This window comes from Bos taurus, chromosome 9, assembly GCF_002263795.3.
Source record: "Bos taurus isolate L1 Dominette 01449 registration number 42190680 breed Hereford chromosome 9, ARS-UCD2.0, whole genome shotgun sequence".
Taxonomy (NCBI): Eukaryota; Metazoa; Chordata; class Mammalia; order Artiodactyla; family Bovidae; genus Bos; species Bos taurus.
Genome location: NC_037336.1, coordinates 89600633 through 89619085, shown reverse-complemented (window position 1 = coordinate 89619085; position 18453 = coordinate 89600633). Strand labels below are relative to the sequence as shown.

General features: G+C 43.9%; 1 protein-coding gene across 2 annotated transcripts in view; it reads left to right on the top strand.

Annotated features, from left to right (window-relative positions):
• Positions 1-380: 380 nt before the first annotated feature.
• SYNE1 (spectrin repeat containing nuclear envelope protein 1) overlaps positions 381-18453 on the top strand; it is a 503306-nt gene continuing 485233 nt past the window's right edge. The window contains exons 1-2 of one of the 2 annotated variants that reach the window (XM_024997066.2): positions 381-554; positions 10549-10838. In XM_024997066.2, the coding sequence (XP_024852834.1) occupies positions 10772-10838 (67 nt within the window). In that variant the 5' untranslated portion in view covers positions 381-554; positions 10549-10771. Of the gene's footprint in view, positions 555-807; positions 1063-10548; positions 10839-18453 lie in introns of those variants that run through there. The other variant, XM_024997067.2, reaches the window with a different exon arrangement.

Sequence of the window (18453 nt, the reverse complement as noted above, 5' to 3'; positions counted from 1 at the left end):
ACCCCAGATCTCCTCGACACCTTGAGAAGGACTTGTGATGACAGACTCGCCGAGAGCGCGAGGGAAGAACCTGAAGGCAGTTCTCCAGCGTCATCTTGACGAATAACCAAGAAGAAATATCAAGAGGTCGGATGTCTCCTCCGGAAATCGAAGCTTTATAAACCACAAGAACAAAAGCCTATATACTCTGACCCGTCTCCTTAAATTGCATGCTGCGGAAGAGGTCAGCCGTTAGGATCTTTTTCGAAAGTTGATTGAAAAGGAGCCAGAGAAATGTCCCCAGTGAACCGCATCACTTCCTTCCTGGGACCATCAGCGAACCTCCCCAGCCTTTCAAGATAGGTTCTGCCCTGAAAGGTCAGCCGGGCGGTGGAAATCCCAGGCAAAAGTTAGCAGCTGGGGCAGAGCATCTCCTTCCCGGCGCTCTCGGCCATTTCTTTCCTCCTCGACCCCCCGGGAGGTGGACCTAGTGGAAAGGCTCCCCGAGGAAGAGAGCCGCGGAAAGCCTTTGCCGCTGCAGCAAGACGCTGGAGGCGGCCGAGCATCTCCAGGAGGTAGGGGAAGCCGGGGAGAGAGCCTGGGCGCCTGCCCCCAGCGGTGCCGGGGACCAGCGCATCCCGGGCGCCGGGCGCCGGGCGCGGGGAGGGGCGTGGCGGCGCACGGGCCGCGTCGGGAACCTCCCCGACCTTCCCTAGCCGAACCCCAGTGCGGGGGGGCGGTGTTGGGGGGTGGCGGGTCTTGGGGAGAGGCCTGAACCCCCCCTCCTCGGGTGCACCCGGAAGGAGGACCCGCTCGCCGAGGGAGGGCAGTCTCCGAGCGGCTGGGCGCAGGAGTGAGTGAGCGTGCGAGCGGCCCGGGAGCGCGGCGGCGGGCGATCCGCCACCGGCCCGGGAGCTGGCCCCCGGCGTGCTGTCCTCGGTCACCGGGGCCGCCCGGCGCCCCGCAAAGCCCCGCAGCCTCGCGCTCCGGCTCCCGCCACCGCCGCCGGCCCCCAGCGCGCCCGGCCGCCGCGGGTTCGCTCGCTGCGCTGCCCGGCACCTGGACGAGCCCGAGAGAGAGAAGGTAAGAGAGAGGCTTTGGGTGCCAGCCGAACAAATTGCAGACAGATTGTAAGCAAGTTTTCACTTGCAGGTTCGGGTCGTGCGTGCTTAACGGGAGGGAGAAGGTGGTGATGGTGGCGGTGGTGTGTGTACGTGTGTGGTACTCAGGGAGATACGGAGGTGGGGGGCGTACTGCCAGCATCTCCTACGTACATATCCCTATTAATATCCGCCCCCCAACCCCGACTTGACATTTCCGCTTGTGGCACTTCTCCCGGGGTCCAGAGACGCAGAAGCAAAAGGCAGCCGCCCTCTTGTTGCGATGGTCGGGGCTGCTGCTACTATCAGATGGGAGATGTAGGGCGTTGAACAAATTCCAGGAGCCTCCCTTCCTCCACTGACTATTTTAGGAAGGGCTGGGGGAGGGGACATGGGTAGTGCAGCCCCGGGGGCTTGAAGAACCAAGGAGGCCGGGGCTTCAGACTACTCCAGCTGTCGCCTTCGATGGCAGGCAGGCGGAGCCTACGCTAGAGGGCAAGATAACTTTCATCTCCTTTCCAGAAAGACACGTTTCAGACAGATTTTTTGCATCACTGCCAGAGGGAGTTCTGTGAAATGGTGGTTCGCCGAGTGGCAGGTGTATGGCAAAGGGCACGAAAATAATGTAAAATAAAGCAGCTAGTAGCCATCAGGGAAAGAAAGCCGGTTGAGAAACGGGGTTTGGAGGGCTGTCTGGGATAACAGATCTGAAGGGCTTCAAGTTCAGGCCCTTTTTCATAAATAGAGTCAGGTTCAGCAGGGGTGCCGGCTGAGGGGGGTGGACTGGAGGGGTGAGGGCGTTCGGGGCAGTGGGGAGACACCAGCTGTGAGGTTTAGCATCCCAGAATGTTCATTTCTGAGCTTTTCGGTTGGGGGTAGAAAACCTGTATGCATCTGAAATTTTTCTGTGCATGTTAAGAAAGTTCAAAATGAATGATTTTTTTTCCCTCCCTCTTCCTTAATGCTTGTCTATTTTTGTCTTCATCTGAGATCCACTTTTCCAAAGAAAGCATTTGTATGCAAGAGCCAGACTTGTGCAAGAGAAAGTATGATAATTTTCGACTAAGCAAAGGTTGTTAATATGACCCCCATCTGTATAAAATGCTGACTTAACCATGAGTCATGAGGATTCTTCTTGGAGAGGCTTGCTGTTCTCCATGAGGAAAAAGATTAATAGGATGGATAAAAAGTTCCTGACATCACCAGAAAGATGTCATAAAACAACATTGCTATTTTGTCTTGCATTTTTGAGTCTGTTTATTACTTTGTGGCAAATTGAGAACAAAAGTGCCCAATCAATGCTAACTGAATATATTTATTTCACACAGAAGATAAAAGCCACAGTCTCAGACTGACTCAGATAATAATATTGCTAGCCTTTGGAAATACTTGCTCAGTTATTACATTAGAGCTTCACTTTTATCTGTCTTAACTAATGATTTCTTCATAAAATGGTTTATTTCTTTTTTGTTGTAAGATTTTTTTTCCCCCACTTGATTCTTCTCTGCAAAGGAGTAAGGATTGGGAAAAGGTAGTTTGCTGTTTAAAAATGTTCAAGCATTGCTGTGTTTAGTGGGGAGGGTGCTGCTGTAGGACCTGATTTCTGATAATTATGCAGCTCACACAGCTACTTGGAGGTGAAGGGAGGTGTCACTGAAACCGGATGTGAGAAGCCCATGACTGGGCAAGGTTGGTGACAACTTCTCCTGCAGGGCAGGCGGCCCCAGCCTAGAGACTGCAGCCGCACCCTGTGGTCTGAACCCAAGACGCCTCTTTGAGGAAATCTGCTTATCTTCTCTTAAGTGAAGTGAGTGAAATCGCTCAGTCGTGTCCGACTCTTTGCAACCTCATGGACAGTAGCCTGCACCAGGCTCCTCGGTCCATGGGATTTTCTAGGCAAGAGTACTGGAGTGGGTTGCCATTTCCTTCTCCAGGGAATCTTCCTGACCCAGGGATTGAACCCAGGTCTCCCCCATTGTTAGACAGATGCTTTACCATCTGAGCCACCAGGGAAGTCCATATCTTCTCTTAAAAGTGTTAAATGTGTCCTTCCTTGTGGTCTAAACCAGTGAGAACTTTTGTTTGGCACAGAGTGCAGTCTAGACTCTAGCCAAGCTGGGGAGGAAGGGGAGCAGATATCTCTGGGCAGGATTTACACTCCAGGCGAACCGAAGAAAGTTCAATTACGATACAGTATCTGTCATGCACATTTGTTCTTCCAAGGACAGGACCAATTTTTGTTTGTTACCCTGTAACATTCATGAATTGTGGGTGCTTGGTCACGTCTGATTCTTTGCAACTTAATGGACTCCTCTGTCCATGGGATTCTCCAGGCAAGAATAGTGGAGTGGGTTGCCATTTCCTTCTCCAGAGATCTTCCCAACCCAGGGATCAAACCCACCTCTCCTGATATTGGCAGGTGGATTCTTTTGGGGGGAGGTGTAATGTTCATAACAGTGAATAATTACCAGCACTACACACTGATAGCCAGTACACAGATGTTGTAATATATTTGTAGTGACTACAGGATATCCCTCTTTTCCCCAGCCATTTAGCTGTCTTGGTATTCATTAATTAGTACCATAACTAAAGGATGCATAGAGAAAAACAATAATTAAATGTAAAATTAGACACTATGTGACTCACTCCGGCTAAGGACTGATAGAAGGGGGTGTTGAAATGTATTTATTAGGTTTCAAAATTTTTTAATAGTGGATTTTAACAGGAATGAAAGTGAAGTTGCTCAGTCGTGTGCAACTCTCTGCAACCCCATGGACTGTAGCCTACCAGGCTCCTCAGTCCATGGAATTTTCCAGGCAATAGTACTGAAGTGGACTGCCATTTCCTTCTCCAGGGGATCTTCCCAACCCAGGGATCGAACCCGGGTCTCCTGCGTTGTAGACAGACGCTTTACCGTCTGAGCCACCAGGGAAGTATTAACAGGAGTGCTGTTGTACATATTGAGACAGCTAATGAAGTGCTACATACAGATGTGAATCTGTGTATGTTTTATGGTCTCAGTTCATCTTCTTTGCCTAGAAATGAGCCATATCATTTCTGGTTGTTTCAGAGGTTGTAACTTTCTGCTGTAGTTTCCTAATACTTAAAAACTTGTTACATTTTCTAAAGATATAGTCTTGTGGCTTAGCAGTGTTTCTTCTAGTGTTGTTGTTCAGTCACCGTCGTGCTCGACTCTTTGGGACGCCATGAATTTCAGCAGGCCAGGCTCCCCTGTCCTTGTCTGTCTCCCCGAGTTTGATCAAATTCACATCCACTGAGTTGGTGATGCTATCTAGCCATCTCATCCTCTGCATACCCCCTTCTCTTTTTGCCTTTAATCTTTCCCAGCATCAGGGTCTTTTCTAATGAGCTGGCTTGTCTTATCAGATGGCCAAAGTATTGGAACTTCAGCTTCAGCATCAGTCCTTCCAGTGGATATTCAGGGATGATACGGAATTCTTTTTTAAGAGCACCAACAGGAGACTGCTTTAGCAGTCAGTTGTCCATTCTGCTTAGAATGGACAGAAAAGTCCATTCCACTCTGTTTGACTGGAAAAGTCAGGTTGTGATGATTCACTCCTGTGCTTTTCATAGGTCTCAGGGTTAAGAAGAGCCCATTGTTCAGACAGGAGGATCCCAGACAGTAGATCGTCTAAATTCCCTCTGCAGCCCACACGATAAATGCAGCAGATGGTATTGATTGGATGTTCTCTTTGCTCCCACAGTACCCTGCATTTTTCCATTACAATACATGACCTACTTTGTTATAATGCTGTTTATATCATCTTTCCCTCTGGTACACAAACTCTAAGGGGGCTTATCTATCTTGTTTACTGATGTTTACCCAGTAGCAGTGTGTCCTTTACATGTGAATTCTCAATGCATTTCTGTATGAAATAATCAATACAGGAATCTCACCTCTCTGCTAGGTGTAGTGGATGTTGCTTGCCACTTTGTAATCTTAGTTCCTTCTCTGGAGAGGATTTGGAGACGGTCTCAGGACTATTAATTGGTCCATGACCCATCAATGTCTCTCTAATTCTCTCTTCCAGTCCCTTTCCACCTCTTCCTCCTCTACCCGCTACAGTATATTGCACCCAATTAAAAACTGTTAATTACCCTGGGGGTAGTGAGCTCACTGATGGTGCCGGACCTTCCTCTAATGTTCTGGTTCTGTAGGTCATGCCCACATGGGCAGGAAGAGGCAGAATTAAGAGTCACTTCCATGTCTTTTTAGTCCAGAGTCTGTGCCTTTCTGCGGACCATCCTCCACATGTCAGGGGGTTGTTGAGGACATTGCTGAGAACCTCCCCACACAGAACCGGCTCAGAATCATCCTGATTGTCAGAACAAAGTGTTAGTCACTCAATTGTTCCCGACTCTATGCGATCCCATGGATTGTTTCCTCTGTCCCAGAAATTCTCCAGGCAAGAATACTGGATAGGTTGCCATTCTCTTCTCCAGGGGATCTTCCCAACCCAGAGACAGAACCCAGGTCTGCTGCCTTGCAGGCAGACTCTTTACAGTCAGCCACCAGGGAAGCCCAATCAGAGCAAAGCTAAGTTTAAACTCACATCTTCTAACCTCCCGAGCACATATCTTGTAAAACCTCCTTTTATGATCATTGTTTGATTCATTTGAAATTTCTTATCAAATTAAAGGGGCATATTTTCCTCTTTAAATTTAAGTATCAGTAAAAAGCAAGAATATCAGAATTTCACAAAGTAGGAAATAATGTGTGTACATGAATGATGAAAGCAAAATATTTAATCTCATGCCTAAAAAGGGAAGGATGTTGCATCAACATCTTTTACTGTAGGGAGGAACGAGTTTTCTGGGGGTTGCCCTGCAGAGGTAAAGTAATGTGAACATTGTTCAATAAAACAGAAATATGTTTTAGGGGCTAGGATGTGTTCAGGGATGTAGTTGATATCAATGGTTAGGATGTCAAAGCAATAATAGTTGTGATCTCTGTGCCTGCAAAAGGTTCACAGCCTGGTTAGAGGGAGATGAGACTCATTGGTGAGGGATATAAGATGAATCGCTCTTATCAGAGTGTGGATTGTTGATGCAGAAGAAATGGAGTTGCTGAAAGTGTGCTGCGTCTAGGTGTGGCTTCACACGCAGTGTGGGTCCTGGGTCCAGGAAGCCTTTGGGTTACATTAGCTGAGAGTGTGAAGGAGTCATCAAGAAACTGCTTAGCAAGAATGTGAGGGTATGAAAGGCAGAGTTTGGGGAAATAATAACTTGCACAGCCACTCTAGTGCTGAACTCAGCCCATGGCCCACACAGAATCTCAAGTCAGAACCCTGAGAGTCCTCAAGATCCCCTGAGGACCCCACTTCCCACTTCCCGTCTCCCCTCCCCCACCAATCAGCAAGTCCTGCATATCCTGCCTTCTTAAGATGTTTTGGATTTTACTCTCCATTCATTCACTATCCTGTACAGTCTCTCATATGTTTCAGCTGGGTCCCTAAGATGCTTTCCTAACTGATCTTCCTGGAGCTTTGTGTTGTTAACCTCAAATACACCCTTTAAAAATGTAGCTAGAATAATCTAAATTGCACATGATCACTTCCAGCTTAAAATCCCTCGGCGTTTCCTGTTGCCTCCTGGGGACTCAGAACCTACTTCTGAGCAGAACACTCAGCCATCTGGCTGCTCCCTCCTTCTCCAGCTTCAGCCCCAGAATGTCACCTGGTCGAGTCCCTCACTATCTGTCTGTTGGTCAAGCTGTTTCATGTGTCCATGCCTTTGCTCAAGTTATTCATTCTGCCTGGAATGCATCCCATGTTTTTCACCTGATTAACTCTAACACCTTTACCAGGCTCAGGGCAGAAGCTGTTCCCTCCCAGGACACTCTCAGAACCTGCAAATTGGTATACTGCCTATGCTTTATATCCCTTATTTCTGTATTTGCACTTAGCCATGATTTTTTGTTGAATTATCTTTTCTATATTCTAAGCTTCTCAAACAATAGGTTATGTGTTGTATTCATCCTGTTTATCTAGCACTGAACTCTGGCACTCAGAATGTATTAGTTATACTGTGGAAATAACACCAGGTACATGAACTAAAGATGGACTCAAACAGAGAAATTCTGAGCTTAATGTTGTTGTTCAGTTGCTAAGTCATGTCCAACTCTTTGTGACCCTACGAACTGCAGCATGCCAGGCTTCCTTGTCTTTCCCTATCTCCTGGAGTTTGCTCAAAGTAATGTCCATTGAATCAGTGATGCCATCCAACCATCTCATCCTCTGTCATCCCCTTCTCCTCTTGCTCTCAGTCTTTCCCAGCATCAGGGTCTTTTCCATTGAGTCAGTTCTTTGCATCAGGTGGCCAAAGTATTGGAGCTTCAACTTTAGCATCAGTCTTTCCAATGAATATTCAGAGTCGATTTCCTTTAGGATGGACTGGTTGGATCTCCTTGCAGTCCAAGGGACTCCCAAGAGTCTTCTCCAACACCACAGTTCAAAAGCATCAATTCTTCATCACTCAGCCTTCTTTATGGTCCAACTCTCACATGCCTACATGACTACCAGAGAAACCATAGCTTTGACTATATGGACCTTTGTTGGCAAAGTGATGTCTCTGCTTTTTAATACACTGTCTAGGTTTGTCATAGCTTTTCTTCCAAGGAGCAAGCGTCTTTTAATTTCATGGCTGCAGTCATGGTCCACTGTGATTTTGGAGCCCAGGAAAAGAAAGTCTGTCACTGTTTCCACTTTTTCCCCTTCTGTTTGTCAAGAAGTGATGGGACTGGATGCCATGATCTTAGTTTTTTGAATGTTGAGTTTTAAGCCAGCTTTTTCACTCTCCTCTTTCACCTCATCAAGAGGCTCTTTAGTTCCTCTTTGCTTTAAACTTTGCTTTGAGTTCAATGTGGTATCAAAATAAAGACAGAGACAGAAAGAGGGAGGGAGGGAGAGAGGGAACTATTTCAGTATTACTCCACTGAGAAGATGAACATGATTTAGAAGAGCTAGGAGCATGGTGATCTGTAAGGCAATGGCATGAAGAAATCCCTTTTAATTCTCTAATTCTTGATTGATGGTAGGGGCCTTGTCTTAATCATCTGTGAAATCCAGTGCTGAGCAGGGTCTGGCATTGGGTAGCTAAATTAAAATGAATTTCTTCCCTCATTTCTACCTAGTATATCTGTAGCTAGCTAGCTAGACTTCAGAAAGTTATGATCTTGTATTTGGAGAACCTTAATTTGTAACAGTTTAGGAAAGCCATTTGTAAGATCCTTCAGGCATTGCTCACTGTCCATCAGTCTTCAAATTAAGGTAGCTTTGGTATGTGGGCTTGTGGAATGCTTTTCCCTAGGACATGGAGGCTACTAATGGGCACACAGCTCCAGCAGGACTAAGATCTTGATGGATGAGGGCTGGCTGGTAGTAATTATTTCTTCTCTAAGAATCCCTGGGGGAGCTGCCCACACACAGGTACCTCTCTAGCTCAGAAGCTGTCAAATATTGGGTCCTACTTCCAGTATCTTTGCAAGTAGCCAAGAGAAATCTGTCTTTACCTTCTTACGAGGTAATGCTGTTCACTGCATCGCAGCCCCCGAACTTGTTAAGGGGCCAGTACACTCTTTCTGGCCCCAGAAATGTGCAAGGTAGCAGCAGGGTAGGGTGTTTTATATCCTTTTTAAGGTGGTAGTCTAAAAACGATGCTCTCAGCTTATTCATACAATTCAGCCAGGTACCAGTATATGCTAGTATTAATGCTATTTTAAAAATCTGTTGTAATCTGTAATTACAGTGTATTACTTAACCAATTCTTCATAAATATTGCTGGTTTTATGACCACACATTCATGTTATGATGTTTGATTGCCCTCATAGACTCTTCCTATTTTCTTGCTAAAAGTGGACTGCCCCACACAGAGGAACTGTTTTCTTTACAGTTTTGCTATTGCCCTTCTCCCCTGACTCACCCTATTTCCTTTCTTCACCTTCATCATCACAGCCCAGAGATGAGTATGAATTGTAAAAGTGTCATGCTCACATCGGCCCCCTTGGTTTGGCGTCTTGGTTAAATTTCTTTCTCTGTGTACATTTTTCACGCTCCTTCTCTTTCTGTCATTAATTGTCCTATTCATGGCAAGACCTCTTCTTCTGTCAACCCTAGGGTTAGGAAGGGAGTAGGAAATGGCAACCCACTCCAGTATTCTTACCTGGAAAATCCTGTGGACAGAGGAGCCTGGTGGGCTGCTGTCCATAGGGTCGCACGGAGTCAGACACGACTGAAGCGACTTAGCATGCATGCATGCGTTGGAGAAGGAAATGGCAACTTGCTCCAGTATTCTTGACTGGAAAATCCCAGGGACAAGGGAGCCTGGTGGGCTGCTGTCTCTGGGATCTCACAGAGTCGGACACGACTGACGCAACTTAGCAGCAGCAGCAACAGGGTGAGGAAATCCTTGTTCAAAGCACGTGTCTCAATGTCAAGATTTCATCAGCTGCTCTCCTACTTCTGTTTTGCTTCCCCAGTCCAACATGATGAATTAGACTTGACCAAAGCAGAGAATTCAGGAAGAGGTTAGAAGAAAAATGTCCTCTCTTGCTTAGCCCTCAACCCTACCACGGCCTTACAGTTTACTTTAGAATCTTTCTATGGGGAGGAAAAAACGAAATCAAACCCGTTTGTCTCTTTAAATGACAGAGTCTCAAACTCAACAGGGAGGCCTGGAGTGCTGCAGTTCACAGGGTCACAAAGAATCAGACAGGACTTAGCAATTGAACAGGAAATTTTATATTTATCCTGTTTCAGTTCATCAAATTTTAGGAGCTAAGATCTGATCTCATTCCTGAAAAGTGTACAGACAAAACAGAGCAGAGTAGGCGTGCAAAACCGGCTAAAACAACCCAGATAAGAGAACTTGTGAATATTGAGAAATGCTTGGTGTTTTGGGTAAAAGTACTTTTATTTTCATAGATTGGTGAAAAAAAGACTAGTTTAAAAAGAAAACATAGAAAAACGTGAACACTTCTCCTTTTAGCAGACAAATTTATTGTGTATGTTTCAAGTGTTTGTTTATTTTATCAAGCATCATGGGAATTTCTCACATTTGGCCTGTGCTATGCTGTGCTCAGTAGGGTTCAACTCTTTGAGACCCCATGGACTGTAGCTTGCCAGACTCCTCTGTTTGTGAAATTTTCCTGGCAAGAATACTGGAGTGGCTTGCCATTTCCTACTCCAGGGGATCGTCCCAACTCAGGGATTGAACCTGCGCCTCTTGCATCTCCTGCATTGGCAAGATTCTTTAGCCCCGAGCCACCTGGGAAGCCCTCATATTTGCCTACCACTTTATAGATTTTTAAGTATTTTTACATTAGTCATTTCACTTGGTAATGAATCATCTCTTCAAATTAAATAAGCATAGTTCTACTTTTTGCACTTGTGTGACCTATATTGATATTTTGAAAAATATTGAACCTTTTTTTTTTCTATTTGGTTTTCAGAATCCTGAGTTCATCCTGAGAAGACAGTCTTAAAGCAAGAGAAGAAAAAGAAGTGGTTGGATCTCTGGGAGATTTCCTCCCGGACTGCTGTGAGTGCCTGGGACTTGGCAATCGTCTGTCACTTGAAAGAACCGGAGAACTTCAAGTATGTTTTCTGGAGTGGTCTAGACACACCCGGCCAGACACAGAGTCTCCCGTGGTGGTTCCGCCCTCAGGGGCAGCCATGGCCGCCTCCAGGGCAGCCTCGCGGGCCCCTCGGGACATCGCCAACGTGATGCAGAGGCTGCAAGGTAAAAAAACCGCTTCGAGGGTTTTTTGTTTTATTTTATTAGAGGCTCTAAATTTGCAATACTGACTTATCTCAGATTCTTTCCAAATCTGCTTGCCTTTTTATTCAGTTTTATGAAACTACAGCAAGGGGATAACAATGATGGCTTTTATCCTAATGTTTTCAAACTAGTATCCACGCTATTTTAAGATGCCGTCTTCTTTAAGTAGAAAAAAAGACAAAGCTCCTGTTTTGGTTTTGTGTCTGGTTGAGCGTGACCTTAATGGCTCTTAATCCAGTGTCCATATGGGAATTCTGAGTTATAGGCAACCTATCCTTCAATAAGAGATGAAGACGCATCGACATGACAAGGCCCTGATAAGGATATCATGACAGTGGTGAGCAGATAACTGTGTGCCGTAGTCAAGTGGTTCCCTTATCCCAGGGAGAAAGCTCTTAGATATTTAGAAAGTCTGTCAGTAAAAAGAGACAAAGAGATCCAGAGGGGTCGTGTGATGAGATGAGGTCAGTGACTAGTAGCCTGGATGGACTGGAACCATGTCCCTTACCTGTGTTCTTCTCGGACAGCGAACTGTTTTATAGAAGAGAGTTAGCAGTGAAATGTTATGGAAGCTGATAGATGAATTTCTAATTCTGAATTTTCTTTAATACGTGTATTCCTGGAATCACAAAAAAAAATCATGGACGCATATATAAAAATATTGCTTCTTTGTCACAGTCATCTCTTCTCTCAGGCTTCACGTGGCTATTTTCAGGATATAAAAATATCCATACTTAGCACTGTTTTGCTCTAATCTTTGTCAAGGGAGCTTGAACATAATGCAGTAGCTTGGCTTTTAGGTTTCCTAGTGTCTCCAGCCAGTGAGCATGTGGCTTGGCACCATAGCCATCACATGAAGTGGGAAAGCCCGACTTTCCTTGCTTATAATGCATTTAATGTGCATTGTGGTTATTTCCAGTTGGGCACTTTTGACTTTCAAATACAGACTGAACTACTACATCTGGGTGTTCGTGACCTGGTACACGCTTCCAGTTATAGAAAATCAGGTGATCAGTGGAGCTGAATGTTCTTCTTGCCTGAACAGAGATCAGCAATCTGACTGAAGCAGTCAGATGCAGTTGTGTGGCCCCCACCCGCATTTGTCTGCCTGGGCTGATTTGTGCTGCGTCAGTGCAGGTGGTACTTGTTTCACATTGATTATTGAAAAATCCCACTTGTCCTGCTGGAAAGAACCTGGGTGCATGAAGGACTGATCATTGCTTAGTATGTGCAGAAACCTCCTCCACAGGCTTAAAAAACCTCCGATTGGGTCTGTCCAGTGCCAAGGATCTGCAGTTTAAGTTGTGTATCTTTTCTTGGGCGGATGGAACACTGAACTTGGAGTTCCAGTCCACTGTCTATGTTCGCCTGTGTGCAAAGGACTGAACCATTTTGTGCCTCAGTAACCTCAGCTTCAAAATGATGGATTGATAAGCAAAAGTGTGAGGAAGATAATTAGGTAATAAAGCAGATTATCCTTTGAGTGATTAAATGTGAAATTTCTCTGGATAAGATACATACTGACAACAGTGGAAAGTTGTAGACAGTAAATTTCAAAACACTTAATTCAGAATTAGATCATGGTCCTATGAACACGCTTCTCTTTATACTTACTTTGGTTTGAATGAAAGTTCTTTTATTAAGGTAGTGGTTGGGGATGAGAGGAGAGAAAAATACATGCCTCAGTGTTTTATTTTATTTACTTTTTGTAGTACAGCAACAAGAATGAACTTAGAGGGCATTATGCTAAGTGAAATAAATCACACAGAGAAAGACAAATGCTATAGGATATTACTTACATGTGGGATCTAAAAAAACTACAACAGACTATGAATATAACAAAAAAAAAGCAGACTCATAGATATAGAGAGCAAACTAGTGGATACCAGTGGGGAGAAGGCAGCGGGGAGGGGCAGTATAGGGCCAGGAGAGTAAAAGGTACAAACTTATGTATAAAATAAGTAATCTACAAGGATGTATTGTAGCCCACCTGGAAATTAGCCAGTGTTTTATGATAGCTATCGATGGAGTCGACAGTTGGCTGCCACGGGGGTCAGGGGCATGGCAGCAGTGGTCTTGGGAGGCGTGGTGTGTTGGCATAAGTCCTCTTGAAGGAGATCACCATTAGCCCTACCATAGAGTCTGCAGGGATTTCCCTGGTAGCTCAGATGGTAAAGCATCTGCCTGCAATGCAGGAGACCTGGGTTCGATCCCTGGGTCGGGAAGATCCCCTGGAAAAGGAAATGGCAACCCACTCCAGTATTCTTGCCTGGAGAATTGCATGGACAGGAGGGAGGAGCCAAGATGGCGGAGGAGTAGGACGGGGAGAACACTTTCTCCCCCACAAATTCATCAAAAGAGCATTTAAACGTTGAGTAAATTCCACAAAACAACTTCTGAATGCCGGCAGAGGACATCAGGCACCCAGAAAAGCAACCCAACTCTTCAAAAGGAGGTAGGAAAAAATATTAAAAACAAAAAAAAAGAGACAAAAGAGGGAGGGACGGAGTTCCGTCCCGGGAAGGGAATCTTAAAAAGAGAGAAGTTTCCAAACATCAGGAAACCTTCTCACTGCCGAATCTGTGCCGAGCTTTGGAAGCACAGAGGGCAACATAACAGGGAGAAAAAATAAATAAACAATTTAAAACTCGCAGATTGCGAGCCCTACGGTAACTCCCCCAGCAGAGAAGCAGCGCAGACGCCTGCATCCGCCATTAGCAAACCGGGGCTGCGCAGGGAGGCGCGGCGTGGGCTGCATCGCTGAGAGTAAGAATCTGGCCTGAATACCCTGAGCGCTATCTGAGCGAAATAATTTGGGCTAGCAAACCAGACTGTGGGATACCTATCACGCGAAAAGCCAGCCCTAACCTAAGACCGCCAGGCCTGCGCACGGAACAAAGGACTGAACAGAGATAGCCGGCTGCAGACCTTCCCCCTCCGGTGACAGGCAGCCAGAGCCGGAAGGGGGCAATCGCAGCCCCAGAGAGACATTATCTATAAAACTGTAAGCAGGCTTCTTTGCTAACTAAAACTTCTTGGGGGTCTGGACGGTCAATATCTGCCTGAGAAGGTGCGCCGGTTTTACATCCAGATAACCGAGTGGCGGGGAGGCGATAAGTCGCAGCATTGGCGCTCGCCTGGGAAGAGCAAATTGGCGCTCAGACCTGGGAAGAGCACAAAACGCAGGCCCAACTGAGTCTGCGCCTCTGAGGACTACCCGAGTGCCTGAACCTGAGCGGCTTGGACCTGGGAGGTGCATGCAGCCCAGGGCCAGCCTCGGATTGTTCCCGGCGGAACAACCTAGAGTCCGAGCAGTGTGGACAGGGAGGCTACACGCGCCGTGAGCAGGGGCAGACCCAGGGTGGCTGAGGCATTGCGAGCCCACGCCAGTGTTATTTGTTTGCAGCATCCTCCCTCCCCCCACAGCGCGACTGAACAATTAAGCCTAAAAAAAAAAAAAAAAAAAGTGTCCGCCACCGTGCCCTTTGAGTCAGGGCGGAAACCAGATACTGAAGAGACTAGCAAACAGAAGAAGATATAACAGAGGGAAACGCCTTGGAAGCTATAGGCAATAGATCAAAACCCTGTGGTTACTACGGACTACATAGGAAGGGGCCTATAGATCTTGAGAAATATAAATCTGACCAAGGAACTAGCCAAAAATGAACTGAACCCACAACACCCACAAAAAAAAAAAAAAAAAGTCCTAGATATATTTTTTATTATTTTTACGATCATTCTTTCTTTTTTTTTTTTTTTAATTAAAAAAAAATTTTTTTAAGTCCTCTATTGTTCCTTTAATTTTCACTTTTATAACCTATTACTTTGCAAAAAAAAAAAAAAAAAAGACCCTATTTTTTTCTTCTTCAGCAAACTTCATATATATATATTTTATAATTTTTTGACCTTGTTTTTTTTGTTTGTTTGTTTTTGTTTTTTTCTTCTTTTCTTTAACATTGTATTTTTGAAATTCCAAACTCTACTCTAGATTTTTAATTTTCGCTTTTTGGTATATGTTATCAATTTTGTACCTATAGTTTTTTTTATATAATTTCTGTGACTTTTTTTTTTTTTTTTCTTCTTCTCTGTTTCTTTCTCTTCTTCTTTTATATAACATTGTATATCTGAAATTCCAAACTTTACTCTAGATTTTTAATTTATGCTTTTTGGTATTTGATATCAATTTTGTACCTGTATTTTCCGTATAATTTTTGTGACATTGTTCGTATTTGTTTGTTTGTTTTCTCTCTTTATTTTTCTTCTTCTTTTTTTTTTTTTTAACATTGTATTTTTGAAATTCCAAACTCTACTCTAGATTTTTAATTTTCGCTTTCTGGTATTAGTTATCAATTTTGTACCTGTACTTTCTTTATAATTTTCGCGACCTTCTTTGTTTTTGTTTGTTCGTTCTTTCTCTCTTTCTTTTCCTTCTTCTGTTCTTTAACATCGTATTTTTGAAATTCCAAAATCTACTCTAGATTTTTAATTTTTGCTTTTATGTATTTGTTACCAATTTTGTACCTTTAAGGACCCAATCTTCAGGACCCATTTTTCACTAGGGAGTGAGATTACTGGCTTGACTACTCTCTCTCCCTTTGGACCCTCCTTTTTCTCCACCAGGTCGCCTGTGTCTCCTCCCTAACCCCTCTCTACTCTACCCAACTCTGTGAATTTCTGTGTGTTCCAGACGGTGGAGAACACTTAGGGAACTGATTACTGGCTGGATCTGTCTCCCTCCTTTTCATTCCCCCCTTTTATCCTTCTGGCCACCTCTGTTACCTTCCTCCTTCTTCTCTTCTCTGTATAACCCCGTGAACATCTCTGAGTGGTCCAGTTGTGGAGTGCACATAAGGAAGTGACTACTGGCTAGCCCACTCTCTCCACTATTGATTCACCTCATCTCATTTGGGTCACCTCTAACTCCCTCCTCCCTCTTCTCTTCTCCATGTAACCCTGTGAACCTCTCTGAGTGACCCTCACTGTAGAGAAACTTATCATCTTTAATGTAGATGTTTTATCAATGGTGCTGTATAGAAGGAGAAGTTTTGAAACTACTGTAAAAAATAAGACCGATAATCGGAAGCAGGAGACTTAAGTCCAAACCCTGACTCCAGGGAACTCCTGACTCCAAGGAACATTCATTCACAGGAGCTCATCAAATGCCTCCATACCGACACTGAAACCAAGCACCACACAAGGGCCAATAAGTTCCAGGGCAAGACATACCAAGCAAATTCTCCAGCAACAAAGGAACACAGCCCTGAGCTTCAAGATACAGGCTGCCCAAAGTCACCCCAAAACTATAGACATCTCATAACTCATTACTGGACATTTCATTGCACTCCAGAGAGAAGAAATACAGCTCCACCCACCAGAACACCGACACAAGCTTCCCTAACCAGGAAACCTTGACAAGCCACCTGTACAAACCCACACACAGCGAGGAAACACCACAATAAAGAGAACTCCACAAACTGCCAGAATACAGAAAGGACACCCCAAACTCAGCAATTTAAACAAGATGAAGAGACAGAGGAATACTCAGCAGATAAAGGAACAGGATAAATGCCCACCAAACCAAACAAGAGAGGAAGAGATAGGGAATCTACCTGATAAAGAATTCCGAATAATGATAGTGAAATTGATCCAAAATCTTGAAACTAAAATGGAATCACAGATAAATAGCCTGGAGACAAGGATTGAGAAGATGCAAGAAAGGTTTAACAAGGACCTAGAAGAAATAAAAAAGAGTCAATATATAATGAGTAATGCAATAAGTGAAATTAAAAACACTCTGGAGGCAACAAATAGTAGAATAACAGAGGCAGAAGACAGGATTAGTGAATTAGAAGATAGAATGGTAGAAATAAATGAATCAGAGAGGATAAAAGAAAAACGAATTAAATGAGGACAATCTCAGAGACCTCCAGGACAATATTAAACGCTACAACATTCGAATCATAGGGGTTCCAGAAGAAGAAGACAAAAAGAAAGACCATGAGAAAATACTTGAGGAGATAATAGTGGAAAACTTCCCTAAAATGGGGAAGGAAATAATCACCCAAGTCCAAGAAACCCAGAGAGTACCAAACAGGATAAACCCAAGGAGAAACACCCCAAGACACATATTAATCAAATTAACAAAGATCAAACACAAAGAACAAATATTAAAAGCAGCAAGGGAAAAACAACAAATAACACACAAGGGAATTCCCATAAGGATAACAGCTGATCTTTCAATAGAAACTCTTCAAGCCAGGAGGGAATGGCAAGACATACTTAAAATGATGAAAGAAAATAACCTACAGCCCAGATTATTGTACCCAGCAAGGATCTCATTCAAGTATGAAGGAGAAATCAAAAGCTTTTCAGACAAGCAAAAGCTGAGAGAATTCTGCACCACCAAACCAGCTCTCCAACAAATACTAAAGGATATTCTCTAGACAGGAAACACAAAAACGGTGTATAAACTCGAACCCAAAACAATAAAGTACATGGCAACGGGAACATACTTATCAGTAATTACCTTAAACGTAAATGGGTTGAATGCCCCAACCAAAAGACAAAGACTGGCTGAATGGATACAAAAACAAGACCCCTACATATGTTGTCTACAAGAGACCCACCTCAAAACAGGGGACACATACAGACTGAAAGTGAAGGGCTGGAAAAAGATTTTCCATGCAAATAGGGACCAAAAGAAAGCAGGAGTAGCAATACTCATATCAGATAAAATAGACTTTAAAACAAAGGCTGTGCAAAGAGACAAAGAAGGTCACTACATAATGATCAAAGGATCAATCCAAGAAGAAGATATAACAATTATAAATATATATGCACCCAACACGGGAGCACCACAGTACGTAAGACAAATGCTAACAAGTTTGAAAGGAGAAATTAACAATAACACAATAATAGTGGGAGACTTTAATACCCCACTTACACCTATGGATAGATCAACTAAACAGAAAATTAACAAGGAAACACAAACTTTAAACGATACAATAGACCAGTTAGACCTAATTGATATCTATAGGTCATTTCATCCCAAAACAATGAATTTCACCTTTTTCTCAAGCGCGCATGGAACCTTCTCCAGGATAGATCACATCCTGGGCCATAAAGCTAGCCTTGGTAAATTCAAAAAGATAGAAATCATTCCAAGCATTTTTTCTGACCACAATGCAGTAAGATTAGATCTCAATTACAGGAGAAAAACTATTAAAAATTCCAACATATGGAGGTTGAACAACACGCTGCTGAATAACCAACAAATCACAGAAGAAATCAAAAAAGAAATCAAAATTTGCATAGAAACGAATGAAAATGAAAACACAACAACCCAAAACCTGTGGGACACGGTAAAAGCAGTCCTAAGGGGAAAGTTCATAGCAATACAGGCACACCTCAAGAAACAAGAAAAAAGTCAAATAAATAACCTAACTCTACACCTAAAGCAACTAGAAAAGGAAGAAATGAAGAACCCCAGGGTTAGTAGAAGGAAAGAAATCTTAAAAATTAGAGCAGAAATAAATGCAAAAGAAACAAAAGAGACCATAGCAAAAATCAACAAAAC